At 48.8% G+C, this 26678-nt stretch overlaps 1 protein-coding gene, 3 non-coding genes and 1 pseudogene across 4 annotated transcripts in view; 2 read left to right on the forward strand and 3 right to left on the reverse strand.

Annotated features, from left to right (window-relative positions):
• Nucleotides 1-26678, reverse strand: part of LOC139707427 (collagen alpha-1(I) chain-like) — a 39496-nt gene that overhangs the window by 7628 nt on the left and 5190 nt on the right. The window contains exons 5-7 of the mRNA XM_071618666.1: nt 12811-12992; nt 7227-7414; nt 7018-7178 (exon numbers count right to left, since the gene is read on the reverse strand). Of these exons, the coding sequence (XP_071474767.1) occupies nt 7018-7178; nt 7227-7414; nt 12811-12992 (531 nt within the window). The remainder of the gene's footprint in view (nt 1-7017; nt 7179-7226; nt 7415-12810; nt 12993-26678) is intronic.
• LOC139707513 (U1 spliceosomal RNA) lies at nt 697-830 on the forward strand (annotated as a pseudogene).
• Trnaq-cug (transfer RNA glutamine (anticodon CUG)) lies at nt 7640-7711 on the reverse strand. Its single transcript has one exon. It is a non-coding gene; the product is annotated as a tRNA-Gln (tRNA).
• Trnag-ccc (transfer RNA glycine (anticodon CCC)) lies at nt 13253-13323 on the reverse strand. The gene has a single exon. It is a non-coding gene; the product is annotated as a tRNA-Gly (tRNA).
• On the forward strand, nt 18865-18938 carry Trnan-guu (transfer RNA asparagine (anticodon GUU)). The gene has a single exon. It is a non-coding gene; the product is annotated as a tRNA-Asn (tRNA).

Raw genomic sequence — 26678 nt, forward strand, 5'->3', positions numbered from 1 at the left:
ATTTTTTTTAAAATTCCATTTGTGTTTGTACAATATCTCAAACCTGTAGGTTTCTGTTTCTTGCCAAATTGGTCATTTCCTTGCTTGGCTGCTGTTTCAGTCTCGTCCTTCAGCCTTTGATCCACACTCTGGTAACTAGAACATTAGACCTTTTTACGTTGTTTCCCAGGTCCCCGTCGGAGGGCTCTGCTGGTCTTCCACAGGAACCCTAAGGGCAAGGCTGGGAGAGCAGCTCAAGGACGAGCCCCAGGGTGAGGAGCCCCGCAGTTCCGGAGACCAGGCCCGGGCTCAGTGCACCGCCCCGACGCCGGGTGGGGCAGGGGACCAGGACCGGAACCAGAACTTTCCACACGCACTGCCAGGGCTCCCGCAGGCGCCAGGGACCATGCAGGAGAAGTCGGAGCTAAGTGAGCCCTGGCCAGTGCCGTGGGGCGGGGCGCGGTTCGTGATGTCACAGACGGGGCGAGGCGTATGGAGATGAGGCAGCGCAGGGGCTGCTGCGTGGGCACCTGCCGCTCGCAAGCGGAGGCTTTCCCGGGCTGTGGGAGCCGAGGCAGGACTGCTGCGCGAGGCGGGGTGGATGCGTTGCGCCAGGGCTAAGAGGACCCGGGAGTGTGAGAGTCAAGTGACCGTGTGTGTACAGTGTGTACAGTGGAGGGCGCTTGAGGCTGCGTTGGGCGGGAAGCTGAGCCACTCATACTTACCTGGCAGCGGAAACACCACGATCCTTCATTGCAGTTGGGAGGTGCTGACCCCTGTGATTTCCCCAAATGTGGGAAACTCGGCTGCATAATTTGTGGTAGTGGGGACTGCATTCGCGCTCTCCCCAGGTTTCACGACAGTAAAATAGAGTCGACGGACCTGTACCTCACTTTTCCCTACAGTTGCATCCCCTACACCTGCCTGTACTCCTGTCCCCTCTCCTTGCTCAGATTTCAATTTTCTGTGATTATTTTGCATCCAGGACAGGTGAAAATAGTGGCGCAAGAGAACTGTGTCTCCTGGCATTAAGGGTCTTACTTCCTCCATGAGTTTTCGGGGTTTTTAATTTTTGCTTGAGATTATTACTGCTTTGTGTGTGTTGCCGCAGGTGTCCTACTGGTTATTTTCTGAACCATGTCTCACGGTGTTGAGAGGAAGCAGTTCTTCTTTCCCAATTCACGTGAGTGCTTCTATGGGCAAATGGCATGCGTGGAGCCGACAGAATGTGCCTTCCAACAACCGTTTTTAGGCTGTGCAACCATGGTAGGAGAGCTGCCTGTATCTACAGTATTTATTAGAAGGCATTGACTCGGATACGATCAATCCTGCGATCTTGTTCCTATCTTCAGAGGCCACCCGGGTCGGAATTCTGTGCTGTCCTCCCAGGGGCATAAAATTAGAGGCTCTTGTACAGGACTCAGGACCACAGTCCATCCTGGGGGCTTCCACTAGGGCGGTTTTCCTACCCACCTCCTTGCCTTTTAAGTAGATCACCCTTCCTCAAACTTCATTTCTTATGTGATTGCTGACTTGCTTGATCTCTTGCTGTCACACACTATATCTGTTCTCAAGTGACTTTAGATATCACACCGACCCATCCTTTCCAGCCTCTTCACATTCATGATTCTCATTTCCTTACCGTCCCCAGCCCTTTCCTCAGGCCCTTGCTTATCACTTTCATTGTCAGAAAAAGTGCTGTTCTCTCAGCCTCTGCGATAGTGTGCTCCACTGTCAAATTATAGAGGCTTCCTTCCTACATACCCCCTCTCCTCAAATGGCAGAACAAATTGTAAATAGTTATTCTTTTTCACTGTCAGAAGTCATGTCTTCTCCTTCAATCCCAGCACTCAGGAGGCTGAGGCAGAGGAGGATTGTGAATTCAAAGCCAGCGTCAGGGAAAGCAAAGCGCTCCATGAGACCCTGGCTCTAAATAACACACAAAATAGGGCTGGGGATGTGGCTCCATAGTCGAGTGCCCCTGAGTTCAATTCCCAGTAGGAAAAAAAAAAAAAGCCAGAAAGAAAGGAAGAAATTTATTGTGCCAGGTGTTTTGTTGCATGCCTGTAATCCCTGTAAACACCTGAGGCTGAAGCAGGAGGATCACAAATTCAAAGTCAGGGGCAACAAGGTCCTAGGTAACAGAACCAGATGCTGTCTCCAATCAAAGAATAAAAAGTGCCGCAGTCTGGCTGGGCACAAATCACGACCCACTGAAGCAGGAACAAACTTTATTTTTGAACTGCAAGAAAACACTTCACACACGCTCAGGGGAATTCTCCCCAATGCCACACCACTCCTCCAGGAACCTCCAGCTGGAAATATCTCTCCCAGAAATCCCTCCTCCTGCACTTCCCCAACCAATGGGAACTCTCGGGGAATCCCCAGGAATCCCCAGGAGAAGTCCAAAGTAGCACAGAACTCAAAAGTAGCAGCCCAGGTGGATAGTAATGCCTCCCCTGTCAACCAATACAGTTGGCAAAATGCCAGGGGCCATACAGACTCAGCCGTGGCTCTCAGCAAAAAAGGGTTGGGGATACAAGGTAGATGAACCGTGACCGGTCAACTTTCAGCACCATACAGAGGAGAATACTTTGGGTTTGTGGAGTGTCCAAGGAATTTCCTTGTTCTCAGGGCTGTGATCACTATCTTATGTTCCAGATCCCCGAGGGAGGAGTTTCTGACAAAGAGCAGCCCTCCAGTATGGCAGGTGGGAACTGCTGGCCTAGGGATTTCCAGGCCTATCTGAAACACTGATGTTCCCGCATGACGTTGGGGTTTTCTGTCTTTGGGAAGGACATCTTTCCAGTCCTGGAGCCACCAGTTGCCTTCTATCTGACTTACAGTCCGCTCTTTCAGTTTCCTTGGTCTTAGTTTTGCAAGAGTCATATGGAAAAAAAATAAGAATAATAATAAGAGAATGTTAAGTACTCATACAATTGTTGCATAAATCAAATGAAGTAGAGTGCTCGCCTGCCGCAGTCCGGCTGCAGCAAAATAACCGGGGGGTGACGAAGAACTTGTGTACGTTGATACAGCAGGAGTGGGAGCCGTTTATTGCAGGACAGGAGCAGTATTTATACATTCCACACAGCTTATCTAATTAGCATAAACTAGATACATCAGTCAACCAATAAGGAATCTCCACACTTAATGGCTCGCTTTTGTTACTTCTCAAACCACTCCCTCTGGCATTTTGCCAGGCACCATCCAGACTTGTTTACAAACTCTAACATTCCCCTGGCAAAATGCCAGGTGTTATTTTGACTTGTTTACAGACTCTAACATTTCCCCATTTTGTTTAATTTAAATAACGGCCATAGTGGTTTTTACAGAAACACCATAAATAACCTGCTACAAACAGAAAGGGAGGATACAAAATGCCACAATACCAAGCCACTTGATGGCTCCATGCAAGAAGCCCTTGGAAAAATTATACCAGCAATGACACTGTTAGCAAAGATACCGAGTTACAATTTGTTATAGCTTACAGTTTGTTGTCTCAGTCCAGGTAAAGCAGTGTCTCAATAGATTAACTCACAGTCCAGGTAAATTCTGCAGGCAGCTAGCTTAAATCACAGTCCAGGTAAGTTCTGCAGGCAGCTAGCTTAAATCACAGTCCAGGTAAGTTCTGCAGGCAGCTAGCTTGATCCGAAGTTTCGTCCGTTTCTCAGCCGAAGTCTCCTCTGGTTTTCAGCAACACTGGAAATTCTTCCACCTTGGTCTTTACCGGCACTGGGACGAAGGCAGGAACTCAGGATGGCTAAAGAAAATCCTGTAGCATTCTACTAAGAAAACAACCTTCTGAACAATTTAGTACATTATCTCAAGGTTTTTTTTTTTTTGCATTTAAAATAGCATTAATAGTGCTCATTACTCATCAGCTTCCAGGTGTGGGAGAACCATTGTAGTTTAGTTATTGGCATTGAAAATGACCAAACATCAGGGACGCTGGTAGCGTCTTCTGCCAGCTGTGGCATCCTGGGCAGCCGCAGATGGCCCTGGGGAGTGTCCCAGACTCAAACTGCTACTGGGCACAGGGAGCAAGAGCCTGCGAGACTGTGCCTCCAGGTCAGGTCTAGATTTGGGCTCGCGGCAGTGGAAGAGCCAGCTCCCCGGGCAGGAGGCGGGGAAGGGCCAGTCGCCGCCGCCTCTTGGAAAATCCTTGCTGCGCAGTGACCGGCTTGCACACTCGGCAGCCGCCTCTCCGCTTCACGCACCCTCCGGTAACGAAAAGTATTTAGTAATAGCCTTTTGCTGCAACTTTTTTCCTGATAATCCTTCTTCTTCTGAACTTTCTTTTTCTTTCTGACTAGAGTTCCTGGGCTCTTATCAACACATGCCCTAACTATTCTTGGTTCCACTGGGGTGCCTCCTTCCCTTAGTAATTTACTTCTCACCCCTTCCATATTTTCATCATAAAGACAATACAATACACTGAGACAAAACAAGACACAAATATACTGTATCAATCTTCTCCATTTTCTTGAAATAGCCATTTTTCCTCTCGCCCTATCTGCCTAGGGACGAGCAGATTTGCTCCCGTCCTATCTATGGACGGGCAGCTTTTTTTCGTCACTTACCCCCGAGTGTCCCGGGGCTCGCCGTATGGGCCACCATCTGCCGCAGTCCGGCTGCAGCAAAATAACCGGGGGGTGACGAAGAACTTGTGTATGTTGATACAGCAGGAGTAGGAGCCATTTATTGCAGGACAGGAGCAGTATTTATACATTCCACACAGCTTATCTAATTAGCATAAACTAGATACATCAGTCAACCAATAAGGAATCTCCACACTTAATGGCTTGCTTTTGTTACTTCTCAAACCACTCCCTCTGACATTTTGCCAGGCATCATCCAGACTTGTTTACAAACTCTAACATTCCCCTGGCAAAATGCCAGGTGATATTTTGACTTGTTTACAGACTCTAACACTCGCCTACCAGGTGTGAGGCAGTGGGTTGGATCCCCAGCACCACATACAAATATGTGTCCACCTATAACTAAAAAATTAATATTAAAAAAATCAAATGAGATAATCTGGTAATAGACCTAGATGTGTGCAGCCTACATGAAAAATAGGCCAAAAGGAAACAATATCCAAGATAAAGTTTTTCTCTGTAAATATGAAATATAAAGGAAAGTGCATAGACTTCCGCTTTGGGCTTTCATAACATCTGAATGAACTTGCATTTATAAATGAAATATCCATTCACAAAGTAACAAAGTAAGTTAGTATTGAAGGATACCACATTTAAGACAGAATTTATATACATATCCACAAAAAAATGATTTCTGTTTAATACATTCTTTTGTGACTGTCCCCAAACTGGAAGCAATACAAATGTCCATCAGGAAAGGAATGGATACAGAATGATGCATCCATCCATTGGAACACTACCCTGCAACAATAGGCAAAAGTAACTTATAGTGACAGTATTTTGAGTGAAACTGCACAAAAAATTGATCGTGGTCTGGGATTGTGGCTCAGCGGTAGAGTGCTCGCCTGGACGTGCGAGGCCCAGGGTTCAATCTTCAGCGCTGCATAAAAATAACTAAGTGAAGATATTGTGTCCATCTACAGGTAAAATGTAAAATTTTTTAAAAGCATAGGACATGACGAAAACCAATCGTTAGGTTGGTATCTGGAACATCCAGTCCACAAAGGCTTGGCCCCAGTGCAGTCGTGTTCAGAGGTGAACCAATTTGGGGGAAGTGGTTGGATTGCGAGGGCTCTAACTTCACTGGATTGATGCATTGATGGGTTCACAAACTTAACGGCATTATTGGGAGGTGGTGAAATCTGTAGAAGGTGGCACCTAGTAGAAGGGAGTGAGTCCTTGGTGGCATGACCTTGGGGACCATGTCTTGTCCCTGACCCTTTCCTGCTTCCTGTTTGCCAGAGGGTGAGCAACTTTCCTCTGTCTCATCCTTCTGGGGTGATGGTTCTGCCTCACCACAGCTCAAAATTTTACAAAGGAAGAAAAAGAAAAGAAACAAAAACAGACTCAGCTGACCATGGACTCAAACCTGACACCGTGAGGCAATATAAAGGTTTCATGCTGATTTTATTTAAATGTCAGTTTCATCACTGGAGCTTTTTGGAGGCCGAAGACCCTCAGAGGGAGAGTGCAGTCCTCCTCTCTGAGCAGCAGGGACTCCTGCTCCCAGGAGTGTCCCAGGAAAACGCCTCAACCTACAGTAGGTTTGCCCTGAAAAGAGCTATAGAGAATGAGCCATAGACTTCATCGTACCTGGGAATTTTCTCTCGTTTAAAGGGGGATATTGAATCAAATTATGGCTTCAAAACTGCCTCCATAACGTGTCTTAGTGGCAGGGTGGAAAGCATTTTTACATGGAGGGCAGGGGAAATGCTCATTCCTCGCCCATCCTCAGCTCATGGCCGAGGCCTCTATATGAAGACACAGAGTAACAAGAGGAAAGCACGCACGTTTATTTAGTCACAAGCTTTTCCTGCCACAGTGCCTTCCTTCCTAAGGAAGAGACACGGGAGTAAGCTGTGGACCCAGAGGTGTTTTCTACATGACATTGTTGAAGAGTGGACGGCAGTTAAGGAAGACCATGCCACAAAAGGAGAGTGATCTAAGGTGATCAGCAAGGAAAGGAAGCAAGGCCCACTCGGTTCATGTCGTGTCCCTGGCTCAGAGATAAGATGCTTCTTTCATCTGGGTACAGGGGATCCCTCTCAGGTGAGGGTCTTAGGACCTGCTTCCATGGAGAAGGGGGGTGGGGGTGGTACACTTTCCACTCTGTTCCCAAATTGCTTTGACTTCTGCCATTCAGTGTGCCCGTGCCTTGAAGCTGGGGTAGTGTTCCATCCCAGGCCTGCAGACCGGCCTCAGGGAAAGCGGGCTTCGTGCGTTTCCTTCCTGCACTCCAAACCAGGGAGCCAGCAAGCCGCGGGCCTCTGCCTCGCTGCACCGACCCCCTCCCGCCCGCCCAGAAAGGAAGGTGCGGGAACCCAGGCCCGGCAAGTGCTGGGCTGCGTCCGGGGCGGCGTGCCCGGTGGATGGCTACCGGAGGGAGCCTCCCTGAGCCGGGAGGAGCCACAGGCGGCGACCTGGGCTGGGCTGCGCCGCCCCCTTCGCCCTGCCCTTCCCGTTTCTGCTGGTGGCCAGCCGTGTGGCCTCCCGGGGCTCCGCGGCGCTGCCGGGGTCAGCCCCCTCCGTGGCTCGACGCTGCAGGGCCCAGAACACTGTGGGCAGTGGTCAGGACCCGAGCCTTGCCCGCAGCTCGGCTTCAGAGAGCACCGCACTTCGGCCCCGGCCGCGGCGCGACGCCTCCTCTCCCTGGGGCCCGGCGGGCTGCGCCAAGTCCCCGCGGTCTCGGCTCGCCGCTCGGGCTGCAGCTCGTGTCCCCTGGCGCCCGGGACCTCCACGCCGCCGCTCGCTGGAGGGTCCGGCGACTCCGCTCTCTGCCCCGGGTCACCTCCGCAGAGGAGCCAGAAACTCTGGACAGAATCTGCCTATGCAGAGCCACCAGTGGCCGCCTGCATCGGGCACAGGCCTCGCAGCGAAGGCTTTCTCGGGGTGGTGGCCGCCGCCTTCCCAGCTCAGGGTCCGCGGAGGACAGGGCTGGGGCTGGGTCCTTCCTGGGTCCCACGGAGGCCGGCTGGGGACTTCCGACAAAGAAAAGGGAAAGGTTCCACCGAGATTTGAACTCGGATCGCTGGATTCAGAGTCCAGAGTGCTCACCATTACACCATGGAACCCACGAAGGCGGCCTCTGAATCGTGCTCGGAGGTGCCCAGGGACGAACGGCATGCCTAGGGACCAGTGCCAAGGACTTCGTTTGCGCTACAAACACGCGGGGCCAATTGCTCTTTAGGCTCAGGCACAGGAAATACCCGTATGTCCCCCATCTTTCTCTGCCTCGGGTGAACACTTTCCTGTCCTCAGGTGAAAGTTCTGCAAGCGATACTGTGATTTTCCTTTTCCTGGTCTTCCCACTTTTCCCTTGACCCAGGGAAACCCCAGGATTGTCAAGATGGGACCTGGGACTCCCGAGTGCCTTGGCTTACAGGACGCAAATTAGGTAAAGGTGTTTCATCAAGGGAGGATTGCTGTGCAGGGAACTCTCTTTTTCATATAATTAAGATAGGTTTGTTGGTCTGGGAAGGGAATATATTCTTTTTCACAATGAATGCAGATTTGTTGAATTAAAATAAAAACCAGTCAAACATGTTTTTTTTTTTTTTAATTTTATTAGATGTTGATGGACCTTTATTTATTTGTTTGTTTATTTATGTATTTATATGTGATGCTGAGAATTGATCCCAGTGCCACACATATGTGAGGCAAGTGCTCTACCACTGAGCCACAACCACAGCCCTCAAACATGTTTAATGTCTGTTTTTTCTTTTCCTGGTTCCCAGGTATTGAACCCAGGAGCACTGAACCACTGAGTGAGACCCCTGGCCCTTCTTAGTCTTGGAGACAGGGTCCCCCTAAATTCCTTAGGGCCTCACTAAGTTGCCAAGAGTGGACTGGAACTTGCCACCCCCCTCTGCCTGGGCCTTGTGAGCCACTGGTATTACAGGTCTGTGCCAAACCCTGCCAATGTTTGTATTAATACTGAAACAAGAACATACCTGCCTGTGACTCAAAATCCACCATACACGGCCTCCCCAGGGGGCAGGGCCCTGACACTTAGACACACTGTTTCCTGAGAGGTGGCCAAGCTGAATCCATTCCAGTGTCTCTGCCAGAACCCCTAAAGTTGGGTGGTTTTTAAAAAGTCTCCCCGAATCAGAGTACCCGAGAGCACTCACTACTGCGTCTAGGGTGTGTGTACCCAGGTTCCCTCACAGTTTACACAGTACTTATGTGCTCATAAGTACTGCATAAAGTTAAATAGTTACACAGATGATCAATAAAGATGTGCGTGCATCGCAGGAAAGTTCTCCGGGTGGCCTTCGTTTGTGAACCATAAACCTGGACACCTTAACGTTTTAAAGAGTGGGAGGAGGAGGGAAATAAATGAAAGGTACTGACGATGAGGTTGATTACATTAACTGTACGTACAAATATGGCCTAATGAATCCTGCTATTAGGTATAATTATGGTGCATCAATAAAGACTTTGAAGAGAACTTACTTGAACATTCAGTGATTTAAAAATGGGGCCTACTGTACAAGCAAGTTAGCAGTCTGCTGAGGGGGGCAAGAAAGGAAACTTGATAAAATGCTCATGGAAAACAAAATAAAGAAATCATATTTGATGGTCACAGCAGAAGGTTAGAGATTCCTTGATGGTTTCTGGCTGGTAGGCCTCAAGTTCAGTTTGACTCTTGTTTGCCTGTGTGTGAATCCAAAGCTCTAGGCCTTCAGCCTAATAGCATGTCGACAAAACAATTCCTCCTTCCTGTCCCCCAGACTCTCCTTTATGAGGGATGGACCAAAAGTTGGGCATAGTCAACACTCTCTGTCATCATGATGGCAGGTTTCTCTCTGTCTCGGGAAATCAAAACGGACCATGTCAGACTCACTGAAGAGATATTCCTTTAGTGGTTCATCTTGATTTTTCTTGCTCTAATCACAAGGACACTTGCTGGTATACGGAGCAACTTCCAAACCAACAGAAACCTACTTTAAAAACAAATTAGGAGAGAGGTTGTCACTGTGTTGTCCAGTGCGGCTCCAAACCTCTGGGATCAAGCAATCCTCCTGCCTCAGCCTCCAGAGGAGCTTGGACTACAGAACTAAGGCATAGGTCAACATGCCCAGCAAGGAACCTACTGAAATGTGGAGAAGCACAGATAAATTATAAGTGAAAACGGGGAAAGGGAGAAAGCAACGTGTAAGATGGAAGAGGAGCTCTCTCCCTGAGAGCTGGGAGGATGCTGAAGGCAGGAAATCCAGATCTTCTGCCCACGTGCCCGGTGCGATTCAAGAGGATAGCCTTCCCACAGCCCCCTCCACAGACCCACATCCTCTCCAGGACCACCAACAGTGGTGTGGACAGCGGCCCCAACTCCAACACTGGGCCAGCCCTTCAGGACAAGTCCCTGGCTCAGCTGGACTGAGAATGTGCAGGCCCTGAAGCACATGCTGTGCAGAGCCAGCCCCAAGGAGCAGGAGAAACCCCACCCCCAAAGGCCAACCAGGATCTCCTGACCGAAAGACAGCAGGCAGCCCAATAATGGGATCAGAGAGCCTTGGGGTCCTGAGGGGTCACAAGGCCTCCAAGAGAAGGAGAGAGATACACTAGGCCCATGCTAATTGAAAGACAACTGGAGGAGCTATGTTGATTCCAGACAGAGAAAACTTCAGGGCAAGGAGAGTCGTCAGGGGTAAGGAAGGATATTACTTAATGATAAAGTGGTCAGTTCCCCCAAGAAGATGATGCAATTCTTAATAATAGGGTCTCTAACAGGAGAGTGTCCGAATATGTCAGGCAAAACCTGAAAGAAGAGCAAGGAGGTATAGACAAATGCATGGCTATAGTTGGAGACTTCAGCCTCCCTCAATCGGTCGTCGACAGATCCGGCAGGTAGAAAATCAAAGAGGATAAGGTTGAACTGGCAGCACCACCACAGGTTTATAGATCACCTCATTCGACAAGGAAGAAACATGTTCTTCTCTAGCTCATGTGAAATACTCACCACGATCTGCACACTTTGGCCCATAAAACACACTTCAACAGATAGAAAGCAATAGAAATCATACAAAGCATGCTCTCAGGACAATGAAACTCAACAAGAAATCTCTAGGAGAAAGGTAGCTGGAAACAACCAAATTTGCAAATGAAACATAACCCTTCATTACAACAGATGCAACAAAATATCTCGGGAGATATTGAATATTTGTAATACATGACAATGAAAATACAAGTGTGTCAATAGAGTCAGGCCCAGTGGTGCTCCTGTAATCCCAGCCACTTGAGTGGCTGAGGCAGGAAGACTACAAGTTCAGGACAGCCTTAGCAATTTAGGGAGAAGTTGCCTCAAAATAAAAAGTGAAAAAAGGGTTCAGGATGTAGCCCAGTGGTAAAGTGCTCCGGGTTCAATCTCTAATGACGTTAAGTACATAAGTAAATAAACAGCAATAGAACCAAGCCAATGCTCACAGGTGCATTCACAGCAATGAGTGCACACGTCAACAATGAAAAAATCCCAAAGTATCATCTAAGCTTCCATTCAAGAACTCTAAGCAGAAGAGCAGATTTAATCCCAGGAGTGGGGAGCAAGGGGAGGAAAGGGTGGAGGAGGAAGACAGGAAGGAAGGGGAGGAAGAGCAGGGCAGGAGGAGGAGGAGGAGGAGGAGGAGGGGAGGGGGAGGCCCAGGAGGAGGAGGAGGAGAGGGAAGAGGAGGAGGAGGGGGAGCAAGGGGAGGAAAGGGAGGAGGAGGAAGACAGGAAGGAAGGGGAGGAGGAGGAGGGCAGGAGGAGGAGGAGGACGAGGAGGAGGAGGAGAGGGGGAGGTTCAGGAGGAGGAGGATGGGAGGGAAGAGGAGGAGGAGGGGGAGCAAGGGGAGGAAACGGAGGAGGAGGAAGACAGGTAGGAAGGGGAGGAGGAGGAGGGCAGGAGGAGGAGGAGGGGTTGGAGGGGAGGGGGAGGCCCAGGAGGAGGAGGATGAGAAGGAAGAGGAGGAGGGAAGCAAGAGAAGGAAAGGGTGGAGGAGGAAAACAGGAAGGAAGGGGAGGAAGAGTAGGGCAGGAGGAGGAGGAGGGGGAGCAAGGGGAGGGAAGGGAGGAGGAGGAAGACGGTAATTAAGGGGAGGAGGAGCAGGGGCACGGGGAGGAGGATGGGGGAAGAGGAGGAGCAGGGAGAGCAAGGGGAGGAAAGGGAGGAGGTGGAAGTGGGGAAAGAAGGGGAGGAGGAGCAGGGCAGGAGCAGGAGGAGGGGGAGGAGGAGGGGAGGGGCAGGAGGAGGAGGAGGATGGGGGAAGAGGAGTAGGAGGGGGAGCAAGTTGAGGAAAGGGAGGAGGAGGAAAAGGGGAAAGAAGGGGAGGAGGAGCAGGGGCTGGGGAGCGAGGAGGAGCAGGGGCAGGAGGAGGAGGAAGAGCAGAGCAGGGCAGGCAGAGGAGCAGGGCAGAGGAGCAGGGGCAGGAGGAGGAGGAAGAGCTGGTGGAGGAGGGCGAGGAGGAGGACCAGGGAAAAGAGGAGTATGAGGAAGAGGAGGGGAGTAGGAGGGCAGGAGGAGTAAGGGTAGCTGGAGGAGGGCCAGGGGAGCTGGGGCAAGAGGAGGAAGAGAAGGGGGAGGAGTTGGAGAAACAGCAGGGCAGGAGGAGGAAGAGGAGCTGGAGGAGGGCCAGGGGAGCTGGGGCAAGAGGAGGAGGAGAAGGGGGAGGAGGAGGAGGAGGAGCAGGGGCAGGAGGAGCAGGGCAGGAGGAGCAGGGCAGGAGAGATGCCCTGCAGAGTGGAGCCAATTATGCACTGCGGTGTGCGTGCGGCTGACCTTCAGAGGCAGGACAGAGGACACAGAAAGGGGAGAAGCCTACTCCGTTCTGTTGTCCTGGCGTCTCCCTCCGAGCTCTTCCTGAGGCCCTTTCAAGAGAATTAAGGCTTGGCCAGTGCGCTGGAGTGGGCAGCACTTGGACTGGCTGCGACCCACACAGGCTTGTGCAGGCGAAGAGCGGGTGAAAACAGGCGGGGTCCACAGACAGGACGCAGCTTGGCTTGTCCCGGGCTCCTTCTACGCGGCCCGAGGCGGTGCGGGGGGGGGGGGCTGGGCTGCAGAGCCCCAGGGGATCCAAACTCTGCGCAGAAGGCAGGGCGCCCGTCGGGGGGCGAAAGCAGGAGGGTTAGAAGGGAGTCCCCCTCGCCGCGCTCCTGGGCCACCCTGAACTTTGCCCAGACGCCGCGGACTGACTTTGATCGGGGCCACCAGGCACAGGGGCGGCTGTCCGGCCGGCGGCGGCCCCGCGAAGAACCCGCGGCGCGAGTGGATCTGGGCTCCGCGCCTCCCGCGCGGCGTGCGCACCGGGTGGCGTGGCGCTGCCGTCGGGCGTCCCCTTCCCGGTCCCCTTCTGCAGGGAGAAGGGGCCCAGTGACCTGTGCAGGAAGTGAATCCGTGCGTAGGAGCCTCCAGATCCGAGGAAGAAGTGTGGAGCGGGTTTTCAGAGCACAGAGGGAGCGGAGGACAGGCAAACCGACACTGGGTAGCCGCCCTGTGCCTGCCGAGATCCCTTCCTGTGTGGCAATTGGGAAATGACCCTGAGGTCGTGGTCTTTGTGGTCTTTCCTGACCCGGGTCGCTGGAGACCAGGGGAGGGAAGGCGAAAGCGGGGCTCCCAGCTGCGCTAAGAAAAGGCGTGCATTGGCCGGGAATCGAACCCGGGTCTCCCGCGTGGGAGGCGAGAATTCTACCATTGAACCACCAATGCTTGTGGACACAAGTCTTGCTCCATACTGGTGACGCGGAAAGCAGTAATATACAGACGTCACTATGAAGAAAACCATCTGGCTTCAAGAAGCCCAAGTCTGCAGCGGGCTCTGGACAACCAGGTGGAGACCCGCTACAGGAAAACACCAGAAATTCACCCGTTTTCGGTCCCTGGTCTTTATCTGCCGCGAACCTACGGAAAGGTCATTTCCTCGCTTGTTAATCTATATAGACCCTGCCCTGCCATGGGTGGCGGCTGCTAGGGGCTGACGAGTGGCGGGAACACGAGGGTACGGGAATAATGCCACACACAGGCTCCACTGAGCTGATTCACGCAGGCTTTCTTTTTCCAGAAGCAATCTCCCTGCAGCCCTGCCTGACTTTCATGGCCAGGAGATGTCAAATTTCTCAGCGAACTACCTGCCATACCTGCAGGAGAAATGCAGGCCGGAAGTAAAGTCCATAAGAGCAGCACAAGTTACCCTGGAGGGGGAGGCTTTTCTGACCCTTTCAACAGGCGAGGCTCAGAACTCTCGGAGTAAAGGATAATTCCCTCTAATCTAAAAATCTGTAAAAATTGATGGCCACGGGTCCATTTAGAAACTGTCAGCATGGGCCAAAGTGACCTAGAGTTGTCATGGCAGAGGGGACGTGCCAGTCTGATGTCATTCTACTGTCAGTCACAAGTGAAGAGGTGGACCTGAGCGCGACTCTCAGGATCCACAATAAACCTGGAATGCAGGAGAGGCACTCTGTCCCTCTCCTCTCTGAGGGGACCCACACCCTCTCTCGCCTGACAGTATTCCCTTTCTCTTTTCCTTTCCCTTCCATAAACTCACGGGTGGTTTGAAGGGGTCTTCACAGGGCCTCGATTCCCACCAGGCCCCAACCCTGTAACACTGCCTCCCAAGCCCATCCTCCCGACCTTGAGACCCAATGTCAGGTGTTTTCCCAAAGACCTTCAGAACCCAGCTGCACTCTTGGGTATGTCCCTGGGTTATTCTGCATCTGAATGGTAATGGAGCTCTCTCCTCTCTCCTCCTTTCTGCATCCCTGGAAAGGACCAAGGATTGAGTCTGGCTTTGAGATTCTCATGTCCTACAGAGACTTACACAGGAGCCAATAAAGGACAGTTCCCAGGAATTCTGCCCTCCCCCACACCCTCTTTGGCCACCCAAGAGGCTGGTTCAGGGAGGAACAGTGGATGCTGGAGCCATAGGATGTTGTTCCTCTTTCTACCAGCCATTTGCTTTTGTCCACTTGTGCTTACAAGCACCCTGGTACAGAATAGCACCGTCTTATCTTTTTCTGTCTGATTAACTTCTATAGCTGGAATTTGCTTTTATATTCAAAAAGAGTGAACTAGGTCTATTCTGATGGGCAGGTGTTGTGTTGGAGACTCGTGGTCCAGTTAGACCCATTTCTACCACCTTATCGTGTGGTTCCTGTTTTTTTTTTTTAAATGTAAAATTTCTTTGCATGTCCTTAAATCTCTCTCCGCCTTTTATAACTAGACTGTTCTGCTTCAAATGACTTTATGTTTTTCTATATCGATTCTAAATTCCATATCCCTGATCAGTTAAGATATTTCTTGGATCTTGGGTGCAAAGGACAAAGGCAATCTTCCCTAGTTCAGGACACATAACAGTGGCTTCTCTGAGCAAGGCCCTCTTTGTCTTCTATTATCTCCTGAGTGTATCCTACTCCTAGTAGCAAATGTATTTATGCTTTACTTGGGACAAAGGTATCATTCTAATGTAAGATGTTAAAGGCTAGGGGAAGCCGGGTGTAAAGTGTATAGAAATTCTGTGCACTGTCTACTCTATCTTTCATAAATCTAAATGAGTCTAATAGTAAAAGGTTATGAAAAAAAGAGGGGAAACAAGGTGGGTGTGGGGACCCAGGCCTGAAATCCAGCAACACTAGAAGCTGAGGCAGGAGGATGGCAAGTTTGAGCCCTGCCTCTGCAACTCAGTAGTGCCCTAAGAAACTTAGTGTGACCCTATCTCAAAATTTAAAACATAAAAAGGGCTGGGGATGAGGCTCAGTGGTAAAGCACCCTGGGTTCAATCCCTGATAACAAAAAAGAAAAAGAAAAGGAAGGTGGAAAGACACTGATCAGCATCTCTCCAACAACATTTCTACATGACCAAAAGAAATAAGAAAGGAACTCAATATCATTGCTCATTCAGGAAAATAACAATAATATACCCTTACACACCCACCCGAATGGGTCACTTTTAAGAGATAGTTAAAAACAGGAGCTTACAAGAATTTGTATCTTCTCTCCCAATGGGAAAAGAAAAACTCAAGTATCCTTATTTGCTGAGGACATGATTCTATGCATAGAAGACCCAAAGAACTCTACCAGAAGACTTCTAGGACTCATAAATGAATTCAGCAAAGGAGCAGGATATAAAATCAACACCCACAAATCAATTGCAGTCTTATACATAAATGATGAATCAATTGAAAGAGGCACTAGGAAAACTATCTTCAAAAAATAGAGAGAGATTCCCAAGTATATGCATATACATATACATTAGACCTCTACAATGAAAGCTACAGGACAATAAGAAAATAATTGAAGAACACCTTAGAAGATGGAAAGTTCTCCCATGTTCTTGGACATGCAGAATTAATATTGTCAAAATGACCATATTACCAAAATACATACAAGAGAGGTCTTTCACCTCTCTTGAGATTCCCTCCTGCTCCAGTCAGAATGGCAATTATCATGAATACAAGTAACAACTGTTAGAGTCTGTAAACAAGTCAAAATAACACCTGGCATTTTGCCAGGGGAATGTTAGAGTTCGTAAACAAGTCTGGATGGTGCCTGGCAAAATGCCAGAGGGAGTGGTTTGAGAAGTAACAAAAGCGAGCCATTAAGTGTGGAGATTCCTTATTGGTTGACTGATGTATCTAGTTTATGCTAATTAGATAAGCTGTGTGGAATGTATAAATACTGCTCCTGTCCTGCAATAAACGGCTCCCACTCCTGCTGTATCAACGTACACAAGTTATTCGTCACCCCCCAGTTATTCTGCTGCAGCCAGACTGCGGCAAACAACAAATGTTGGTGAGGATGTGGGGGGGAAGGTACATTCATATTTTGCTGGCAGCACTGCAATTTGGTGCAACCATTCTGGAAAGCAGTATGGAGAGTCCTCAGAACACTTGGAATGGAAACACCATTTGACCCAGTTATCCTACTCCTTGGTATACATCCAAAGGACTTAAAATCAGCATACTACAGGGACAGAGGCACATCAATTTGACAGCAATTCACAACAGCTCATCTATGAAACCAGCCTAATGCGCCCTTTAACAAAGGAATGGGTAAAAAGAAGGTGAAAAAAAAAAAATATATATATATATATAGCATTAGACAAAGGGGAATGAGGGGAAGGGAGGAGAATGGGAAGAGGAGAGTACAATGAATAGGACCTAAGTTTCCTTTGCTCACATATGAATACACTACCAGTGTAACTCCACGTCATGTACGACCTCAATGGTGGGAAGTTATACTCCAGGTATGTGTAATATGCAAAAGACACTCTACCATCATGTATGTCTAAAAAGAAAACAAAGTATCAAAAATGAAAACATAAAAATAATTAGTATCTTTTCTTGTGGTGAGAGAGTAAGACAGTGCAAACATCCTGAAAACGGTTTGCTAGCTTCTCATGAAGTTTAAAATACACCTGCCCCGTGACCCAGCAATTCCATCACTAGGTTTGTACTCAAAAGAAATGAATGCACAAGGCCTCAGGGGACCCCTATGGGAATGTTCATAGCCACCTTCTTCTCCAGGGCTGCAACTAGACATAACCGGTCTCCATCCACTTTACTTTATTCACATTTTGGGACAACAGCAAAACACTGATCGTGACAACAAATGGATGCATAGCAGAAACTTTATGCTGCATAAAAAAACCAAAAAAAAAAAAAAACAAAACAAAACAAAAAAAAAAAAAAAAAAAAACAAATGCAAACCACTGGCCAAAAAGTACGGTATTTGATCGAGAATTTCAAGAATAAAGCAAAACTAACCCTGGAGATGGAAAACACAGTGGTGATTCCCTTCAGTGAGGTTGTGGGGATGGGCGGAAAACAGACTCCACGGACTTCCTGATCTGATGGAAATTTTCTGTCACTTGCCCTAGAAGAGGGTTCCTGTTGGACGCCATCCACGGGGCCATGCACTGAAGATGGGTGCAATTTAATCTGTGAGCTGCACTTCAGTTTTTATTGTCCCCCCCACCTCCGACACACACACACACACACACACACACACACACACACACACACACTTGGTTGGGGAACGTCATTCACTTACTATGGTTATTCGACCTTGTTTCCAAAGCCTCCTTGGAGTGCAAATCTCATCTCGTTTCTTATTTGGTCTAAAACGACCCCACGGATGACTGCAATATGTGAACCAGAAAAAGGAGGTCGACCACAACCACTGCATCAGAGGCAGCACCTCAATGCTCGGGTTCTCTGGTGACCGAGCCCTGGCCAAGGACGGGGCTTCCTTTCTTCCTCCAGACCAGAGAGCTCCGGAGCCACCTGCAAGTTTGGCACTGGATGCGGCGGTGAGGATTGAAAGACAAGGCGGGCCACGTGAGTGCAGGGCCGGCCGTGACTCGGATTCGAAGCGAGGTTGCTGTGGCCACAGCGCAGAGTACTGACCACTGGACGGTCACGGCGCCGCGCGGGCGAGGACGGGCGGCGCCTTCTCGGTCCGGGTGGTGGACGTCCCTATGGTGGACGTCGCTCAGGGGTGCTACTCCGCGGCTCCCTGTTCACAGCAGCAGGTCGTCGCCTGTCTTGCTCGCCACCGTCCGTTTCCCCCTCCTTTGCTCTCCTTCGGCCACAGTGAAACTCAGTTCTGGTCCCTGGGGACCCGGCCCTGACGCAGGCTGCCCTCTCGCTGAAGTCTCCCGCCGGTCGGGCCCCTCCGCCCCTTCGTGCTCCTGGCCGAGGCCTTCGGCCGCCGGGTCGCTGCTCTCGCCCGCGCCCACCCCGCGCCCACCCCAGCCTCCGTGAGCCCCGGGACCTCGAGGGCGCTCGGGTGCACCGGGCCTTCCCGGCTTTCGCCTCCGCGGAGGCCTAGAAACTTGGCCGAGTCGAGGCTTCCTGCAAAGACCTTGGCCTGGGATCAAACGCTCGCGTTTCCGTTCTCAGGGTCCTTTAAAGCACTGACCCTGCGGCCCGTCCCAGGGCGGCGCGCTAGGGGGGGACAGGCCCACTCAGGGCAGGACGAGGAAGAAGCCGCGACCCCGGAGCCCAGCGGGCGTCTCCCGGGCGTCAGCTTTTGAAATCAGCGCCTGGCAGCTCGGGGTGGAGGCCATTCTGCTGCCCTCTGGCCTCGGAATCCGCCGATGGTCAGGTTTCCAACTGGCCGCGCTGATCGGGCGGCTTTTCTGAGCTCTGGGAATTTGCCCCGGATTCTGCAGGAGCCGCGGCGCGTTGCCTGGGGAAAACGGCTTAGTGTGCACTGGGCCCTATGGACTCCCAACAGAGGACCCTCCGCGTCTCTGTGGCGCAATCGGTTAGCGCGTTCGGCTGTTAACCGAAAGGTTGGTGGTTCGAGCCCACCCAGGGACGCTTAGCCTCCTTCTTTGGCAAACAGCTCTTGCCCGGACGTCGTTTTAGCCTCCGTTCAGCTCTTTACCAATCAGCTCTTTAGCAACCGCATGGCGCTAGGGACCACACCACCCTGCAGTGTAGGGCCATCTCACCCTTGTTCTGCCTTCCTGGACAGGCTGCCACCACTGAGGTCAACTCTGGGATGGTTCTCTTCTTGTTTTTCATCAGCAGCAGAGTGGACAGGTACACTAGTACCCTAGCCCCAGGAGGGGGTCACCAGTGCCATCCCCAATATGATTGTCCACTTCCTTTAAAAAAGGAAAAAAAAAAAAACAACAACAACAACAAAAAAACCTTTCTTTCTTGTTTTTGCAGTTTTCATTGACCTTTTCCAAATGGTTTTGAAATTGGGTTGGTTCGAGATTTTATGTTGAAAAACAATGCTGCCCATCATTCTTGTACCACTACGTCATTTCCGTGGTACAGAGAACTGGCCGTGCAATTGCTACATCACAGTGTTTACCTGATACTTCTAACTTTTGTATATTTTACAAATTTATCTCCCCCACGAATGATGACAAATCATATTCCACGTTACTTCCAACTCTATCAATCGCCCTTTCTTTGTGAACTTGCCAGGGTGGCAGACTTTCTCTTCTTCTACCTATCCATGATTTTCCAGGAGGGGCAGTGCTAAGGCCTGGGGGGAGGGCCACATCAGCAGGCCCCAGTGGACATCACACACAGATATGCTGTTGCATGTTTTGCACAGCTTAACTTCCAAGATATTTTAGAGTCCTCCAGTAACCATGATCGTTTCTTGGTAGTGACCTAATCACTCAGATCAAGAGAAGACTGGCCTCTGTTACGGGGTTCTACCAAGCCACCTGTGCAAAGGGAGGGTGTCAGCTCTTCCGTGTGGTGACAAAACACTTGAGAAAATCTGCTTAGAGGACAGAAGATTTATTGTGCTTCACGGTTTCACAGATTCCAGCCCTTAGTTGCTTGGCCCCGTGATTGTGGTCTTGTGGTGAGGCAGAACATCATGGTGGGGAGCGTGTGGCAGAGCAGAGCTATTCACCTCATGATGGCCAGCACGGAGCGGGTGAGGGGCTGGAGAGAGACAGAGAAAGAGAGGAAGGGGCCAGGAAGGAAACATACCCACCCAGGGCATGTTCCCAGTAATCTACCTCCTTCAACTAGGCCTCACTTCCTATAGTTTCAATGGGTTCCCAATAATCCTTCAGTTCCAAACTCAACAATGAATTAATCCATCGAGGAGATTGGAGCCCTGTGATCCAGTCATTTCCCAGGAGCCCCACCACTGGACTTTGGTGCCCTGGGGACCAGGCTTTCAACACATGAGCCTGGGGGACATCCCAGATCCAAACTACAGCAAGGAGGAAATCTGGGTGCTTCCTGTCAGGTTTTTCCCTTTCTCACGGTCCTGTTTTCTTATCAAATCTTGGTTGGACTTTTCTAGTATGAAGGAAAACCAACAAATGCCAGTCCTCCCTCCAGTGCCAATGGGGAATTAGCATTCCGAAGACTACTCTATATTATTCCTTGCGGGAAACAGCAGTGGCCACGTCCTTAAAAAGCAGCCTGTCTGATTCCCAGGATTGGAGCCAGTGGCACCCTGCCCCCAGCAGGCACCTTGGGCAGACCTGAGCCCTGAGACTCTCAGGTGGCTTTGCGCAGTTCTCGTCAGTGCTTACATATGAAACGTGGCTCTTCTCTTCCTCTCCTTCTGCCATCAGTATTTTGTTGCATCAGTGGCGTCACTGTGGGTTTCTGGCTTTGGTGTCATGAAGTGAACTTTGGCGATGATCTCTGTGGGGCTGTCGTCGACAGGGACCCATTCTCTGTTTGGTGGTACGTGACCTCTAATCTATGCCATTAGTCTGTTTTGATTGCCTACTGTCCTGATATTTGAGGTTGAGAGATTTTTCAACTTTCCTTTCCAATATTCGGAATATATATAAACACACACACACACACACACACACACACACACACACACCTGCAACGTTGTCCATACCTGTCAAACTTGGGTACAGTTCCTATGGTGAGGATGATCCAATATGCAATGGTCCTCCTGTTCCATACAAACTCTTAGCCCTCATAAATTGCTGTAGCTAATGGGGGTCTTAGTGCTGGAAGAAAATGGAATATCTAACACCTAGGGAAGGGGCGGCTCTCTTGGATTGGTGTGAGCATTTTGGTAGCATCCTTTGGGGATATATGTGTTCACATTTCAAGGGAAATAAATCCAAACAAAATTTCTGGGTTGTGTTTAGGGCAGTGGTGTCTTTAATTTTCTGAGAAACTTCCATATATGAGAAAATGAGTTGTGCTACATCACAGTCCAAATATCACCACGCAGCAATAGTGTACCCAGGTAGAAGGGGAAGGGGGACAACCACTGTCAAAATCAGTTTTTCTATATTTCACTTCTACACCTTGTCCACAACCTTAATGTCATCTATTACAGTGGTCGTGGTCACACCAAGTGTCACTACCAGCCTATCCAGATGGGACACAGAACCGTGGCCCAGCCAAGTGTCTGAGCCAAGTGGCTCAGAAATGCCAGGCAGGAAGAGATGCCCATGGGATGACAAGGGCCAAGTGATGACTCCTTCTCCTGTCCTACCTGTGCCTCTCGGCAGAAACTGTGTCACTGAAGCTATTGTTCGCACTTCCTTGCCAAAGGGCAACAAAGCTGGGCATTAGCTGAAGCTGGGAAGACATATTTCATTGAGTGATTACTGACAGCATAGGACAGAGCTGAGCTCCCCTCAGATTAGTGCAGGGGTGACAGGGCATTCTAAAGGGACAGTGACTTAGAGAGAGAGCCGGGAGCATATAAGAAAAATGACAAAGGGCTGGTCCCTGTAACCGTCTGACTTATCCGGCCAGCAGCGTCTGGGCCACCTGGCAATTATTGGGAACTTAGGGTTCTGTCCTCCCACAGAGACCGGGAGAAAGAGGTTCGCTCCCTCCTGGTGAAGACATTTTAAAAGACGGGCATAGAGATCCTTGAGAGAAACACGCCGAGACTGCAGAAGATGCACACCAGAAGAGAGGAAGGAGTTCGTGTTCAGTAGGAGCTCTGGGAAAGACGCTGTGCTTACTTACAATCAGGTGTTGGTGGAACCACCCATCACCTCTCCCGTCATGCTGAAGCTTTCTCAGACAGGTATTCTCAAGGGAGGACGCTCTGGAGTCATCTTAGGAAGGTGGCCGAATGCTGCTGGAAGTTATGCTGGGATTGTTTGGTTGCCCTGGGCACAAAGGTTTGTACTGAGTCACGTGTGCTGAGATTTCAGCAATTCCCACCTCCCAACCCTCTGTTCCATGGCCATGATGCTGACCAGACTCCCTCAGATGGTCATGGCCACAAGGCCATCGTGAATGACATTAAGAGGCCAGGCAGATCTGGTGAGACCTGTATGGAAGTATAAAGGACACCATTAGATGAAGAGTGGACACCATAATAGGTATGTCTTATCCACGTCCAGGGATCTGGACAAAAAGCATTTTAAGGCTTGGTCAAGATGGAAAGTCACTTGTGCAACTGGCCCGAAGTTCAAACTGAGATTAGCAAAGTCGGGAGTGTACTGATATTTTGAAAAAACAAAGCCACGCCAACAATTCACTGGTGGTAATGATGGTAGGGGCTGGGGTGAGACCACATGAGGTCAAAATGACCCCGTGTTCACTGAAAGCCCAACATATTACCACTGCAAAGGAGAAGCCAACGTTATGCTGAAATGTAGTAGCTGTATTTTATAATTGGGTAAGACGTTATGCTAAATGTATTACTCGGAGTGATGAGGGTATAGGAGTAGTTAATTTTACATGTCAGCTTGGATAGACCAGAAGGTGCTGTGACATTTGGTAAAACACTTCTGAGTATGTCTCCAAAGGTGTTTCTGGATGAGATTAACATTTGAATCCATAAACTGAATAAAGCAGATTGCCTTCCTCGATGTCTATGAGCCTCATTCAGTCAACTGGAAGCCCTGGATTACAACAACAAAAGAAGAAGAAAAAATAAAAACAAGGTTAAGGAAGATCTCTCTCTCTCTTTTTAAAATACACATCTTTAGCTGTCAATGGACCTTTATTTAATTGATTTATTTATAGGTGGTTGCTGCAGTCCAGCTGCAGCAAAATAACCGGGGGGTGACGAACAACTTGTGTACCTTGATACAGCAGGAGTGGACGCCGTTTATTGTAGGACCGGAGGGGTATTTATACATTTCACACAGCTTATCTTAATTAACATAAACTCGATACAGCAGTCAACCGATAAGGAATCTCCACACTTAATGGCTCACTGGCACAAAGCACTCCCAATGGCATTTTGCCAGGTGCCATCCAGACTTGTTTACAGACTAACAGGTGGTGCTGAGATTCAAACCCAGTGCCTCACAGTTGCCAGGCAAGTGCTCCACCACTGAGCCACAAGCCCAGCTCCTCTTTCTCTCTTCTAGACTGTCTTTGAGCTGAGAAATCAGTTTCTGCCTTGGGACTTGAGCTTGGACTGGAACTACAGCACGGGCTCTCCTGGATCAGATGAGGTCTAGGATTTCTCAGTGTCCATGATCACGTGAGCCAATGCCTTTTTATAAGCCTCTCTATACAAATAATGTTTGAACAATATGGGTTTTGTTTCTCTAAAGAATTCAGACCAGTACAATCTTTTAGAGTAGTTTTGTTCTCCATGCCTTTGAAAAACGCAGAGGAGAAAAGAAGAAACTGTGGACAGTCCTCAAAGAAGAACAGTAGGGATCAGTGAACATTTTATACTCTTCATTTTAAAAAAGGTGCAAAGCCTAGTGTTATTGGTGCTATCTTCAAGGGTATCAAGGGTGCTGGGAAGTTTTGTTTGCCTTAATGTTTTCTAAACAACGTCCAGGACAAACAAGGAGAAATATACTTAGATTTCATTTAGTACATGTGTTTTTTTTTTTTAAAGTAATTCACATACTATCTTAAGAACTGATACAGAGAGATCCCTTGTAGCTTTTACCCAGTTTCCTCAAATTGTAACATTTGGTGGTATTTACAAAACAGTGGTGTTTTTAAAAATATTGCATGTAGTATAGTACCGGGACACTGATATTGATATAAGCAAGAATATTTTCATCACCATAAAAGTCCACCACGAGGGCCCCTATTTTTAAATTAAACTTTATTTTTTTTTAGTTGCTGATAGAACATTATTTTGTTTATTTATATGTGGTGCTGAGCATCAAACCCAGTGCCTCACACAAGCTAGGCAAGCATTTTACGACTGAGTTGCCACCCCAGCCCCCTCGAGGCCCTTTTGGAATGATAGTCTGTCTCTTCAGGACGGCCCCTCCTTTCCTCTTTAACCCCTGGCCACCTCTAATCGACTTCCATTCCTGTGATTTATTCTTTTCAACATGATGTATGAATGGAACCCAGTGTTTAGCCTTTGGGATTACAGTTTCTCACTGTGAGTTTCTCTGGAGAGTCATTCCAATGGCTGAGTGTATGAATGGGTTGTTCTTTTTGTATTCAAATGCCTGCGTACTGTTCCATGCTACGGATAGATAACCCATAATTTGTTTACCCAAAGGTCGTCCACATTCCCTCCCGCTGCCGCCAGATATTAAGAATTCAGTTGCTATGAAATTTACGATACAGGTATTTGTGGGAGCCCCAGTACTTATCTCTGCCTGGCCTTTGCTCATTGTACAGAGCAAAGGAGTTGGCCACTATGGACTGAGACTTCTGGAACTCTAGCCCCAAATAAAGTTTTCGTCAGGTTCAGTCAGGTATTTTGATCACAGCAACACGGAGCTGACCAAAGAGTGGCTTTGATGCTTCCTATTCACCCCAGCAATATATGAGTGATCCAGGCTTCCTTGAATCCTCATCAGCACTTGATGTCGTCAGGCTTTTATTGAGGACATCCTGATAGGTGTGCACTGATATCTCACTGGGACTTTAATTATCATATGCCTAGTGGCTGATGAAGTTAGCCGTTCAACCTGTGAATCTGGGCCGATGACTGTATGCATTCTGCTCTTGCAGAGGTTTCTAAGCTTGACAATTATTTCCTGCTTATTGATTGTGTTGTTGGTTTATTCAAGATCCCAGCTGATTCTGACTAGTTGTTCTCTGTATTATTGAAGTCTCCAGCTCTAATTGTGAAATTGTCTGTTCAGTTCCACCGGTTTTTCTTGCACATGTTGGACCGACCCTTCTACCATTGCCTAATGTCCCTGTGGGTCTCTGGTTAGTGTCTTTGTTCTGAACTTCACTTTATCTAATAGTAATACAGGCAGCTCTGCTTGCCTTTGCTTAATACTGCATGGTATAGCTCTGTCCATCCGTTCTTTCCCACCTGCCTGTATCATTATATTTGACTTTGGCTTCTTTGTAACCAGCATGCACTCGGGTGGGTCATACCTCTTACTCCATTCCTCTACAGTCTGTCTTTGAATGGATGTAATCAGAAAACTTGCATTTAAAAATGAATACTTATTAGGGGCTGGGATTGTGGCTCAGGGGTAGAGCGCTTGCCTCCTAGCGTATGTGAAGCACTGGGTTCTATTCTCAGCACCACATAAAAATACATAAATAAAAATGCAAAGAATAATAGTACTTATTGAAAGGAGGGGGCTCAAGTCTGCCATTTTATATTTCATTTTCTGTTTGTAAAGTTTCATTTGTGTTCTGGGACCGTTTTCTATTTGCTACCTTCTTGTGGGGACTGGAATATATTTTGGAATTGCATATTGGAGTATATGTAGTGGTGTTAATACGATCTGTTTGTGGAGCTCTCTTGGTTTCTCGAGATGGATATATTTTTATATCTACGTCTATATTTTAACACGGTACACTCGTGACATTATTTTGCCAGTTCGAGTGAGCTATAGAGAACTTAGCTGCCTTTTATATCTCTTTGCCCTCCCCATTTGTAATGTCATTCTTTTAAATATTTCCTCTACACCAGTTTGGAACCATGCCAAACAGTGTATGAATTTTTCTTAAATCATCAAACATAATTCAGAGCACTCAAGAGGAGAAGGGAATCTTATTTTGTTTACTGTGTTTTTCCCCTTCCTTCCTGATGCCTCAAATTTTCTTCTCTTTTTGTTTGTTTGTTCTTGTTTTCCTTTTTGTTTAGAGAGCTCCTAGTGGCCATTCTTTTGTGGTAGAACTGTGGGTGACAGATTCCATTAGTTTTCCTCAATCTGAGAATCTTTTAATTTTCCTTTAGTTGCTGAAAGGTGCCTGTGGCTACATAGGAGTGTGAGTTGATCCTTACTGTCTTTAGCATGGGAAGCACTGTGCCACTCACTCCTGACTGGATTCTGATAAGAAGTCTGCTGTCATTGGAATTATTTTTACCTTCTGGGAAAAACTGTTATTGTTCCGTTTTTCCTTTGTCTTTAATTTTTGAGAAGCTGGACTTAGTCCCCACCTTGTTGGAGTGGAGGGGAATCCTGAAGAGGCGTGGTCTAACGGGAAGTCTTGTGGTCACTGGGGCATGCCCTCCAGCGGGGATCATGAGATCCCGGTCAAAGCCCCTGTTCTACACTTCCCTGCCCAGAGGTGAGGAGCTTTGCTCTGTGGGTGATGTGGCCAGGATGCACGGTCTCCCCACAGCCCAGAAGCAATGGGGTCAGCCAATCAAGGAGTGAAACTTACAAAACCGTGAACCATAATAAATCTTGCCCCTTTTGTAAGTTGATATACCCAGGTATTTTGTGACAA

This window comes from Marmota flaviventris, chromosome 10 (assembly GCF_047511675.1).
Source record: "Marmota flaviventris isolate mMarFla1 chromosome 10, mMarFla1.hap1, whole genome shotgun sequence".
Taxonomy (NCBI): Eukaryota; Metazoa; Chordata; class Mammalia; order Rodentia; family Sciuridae; genus Marmota; species Marmota flaviventris.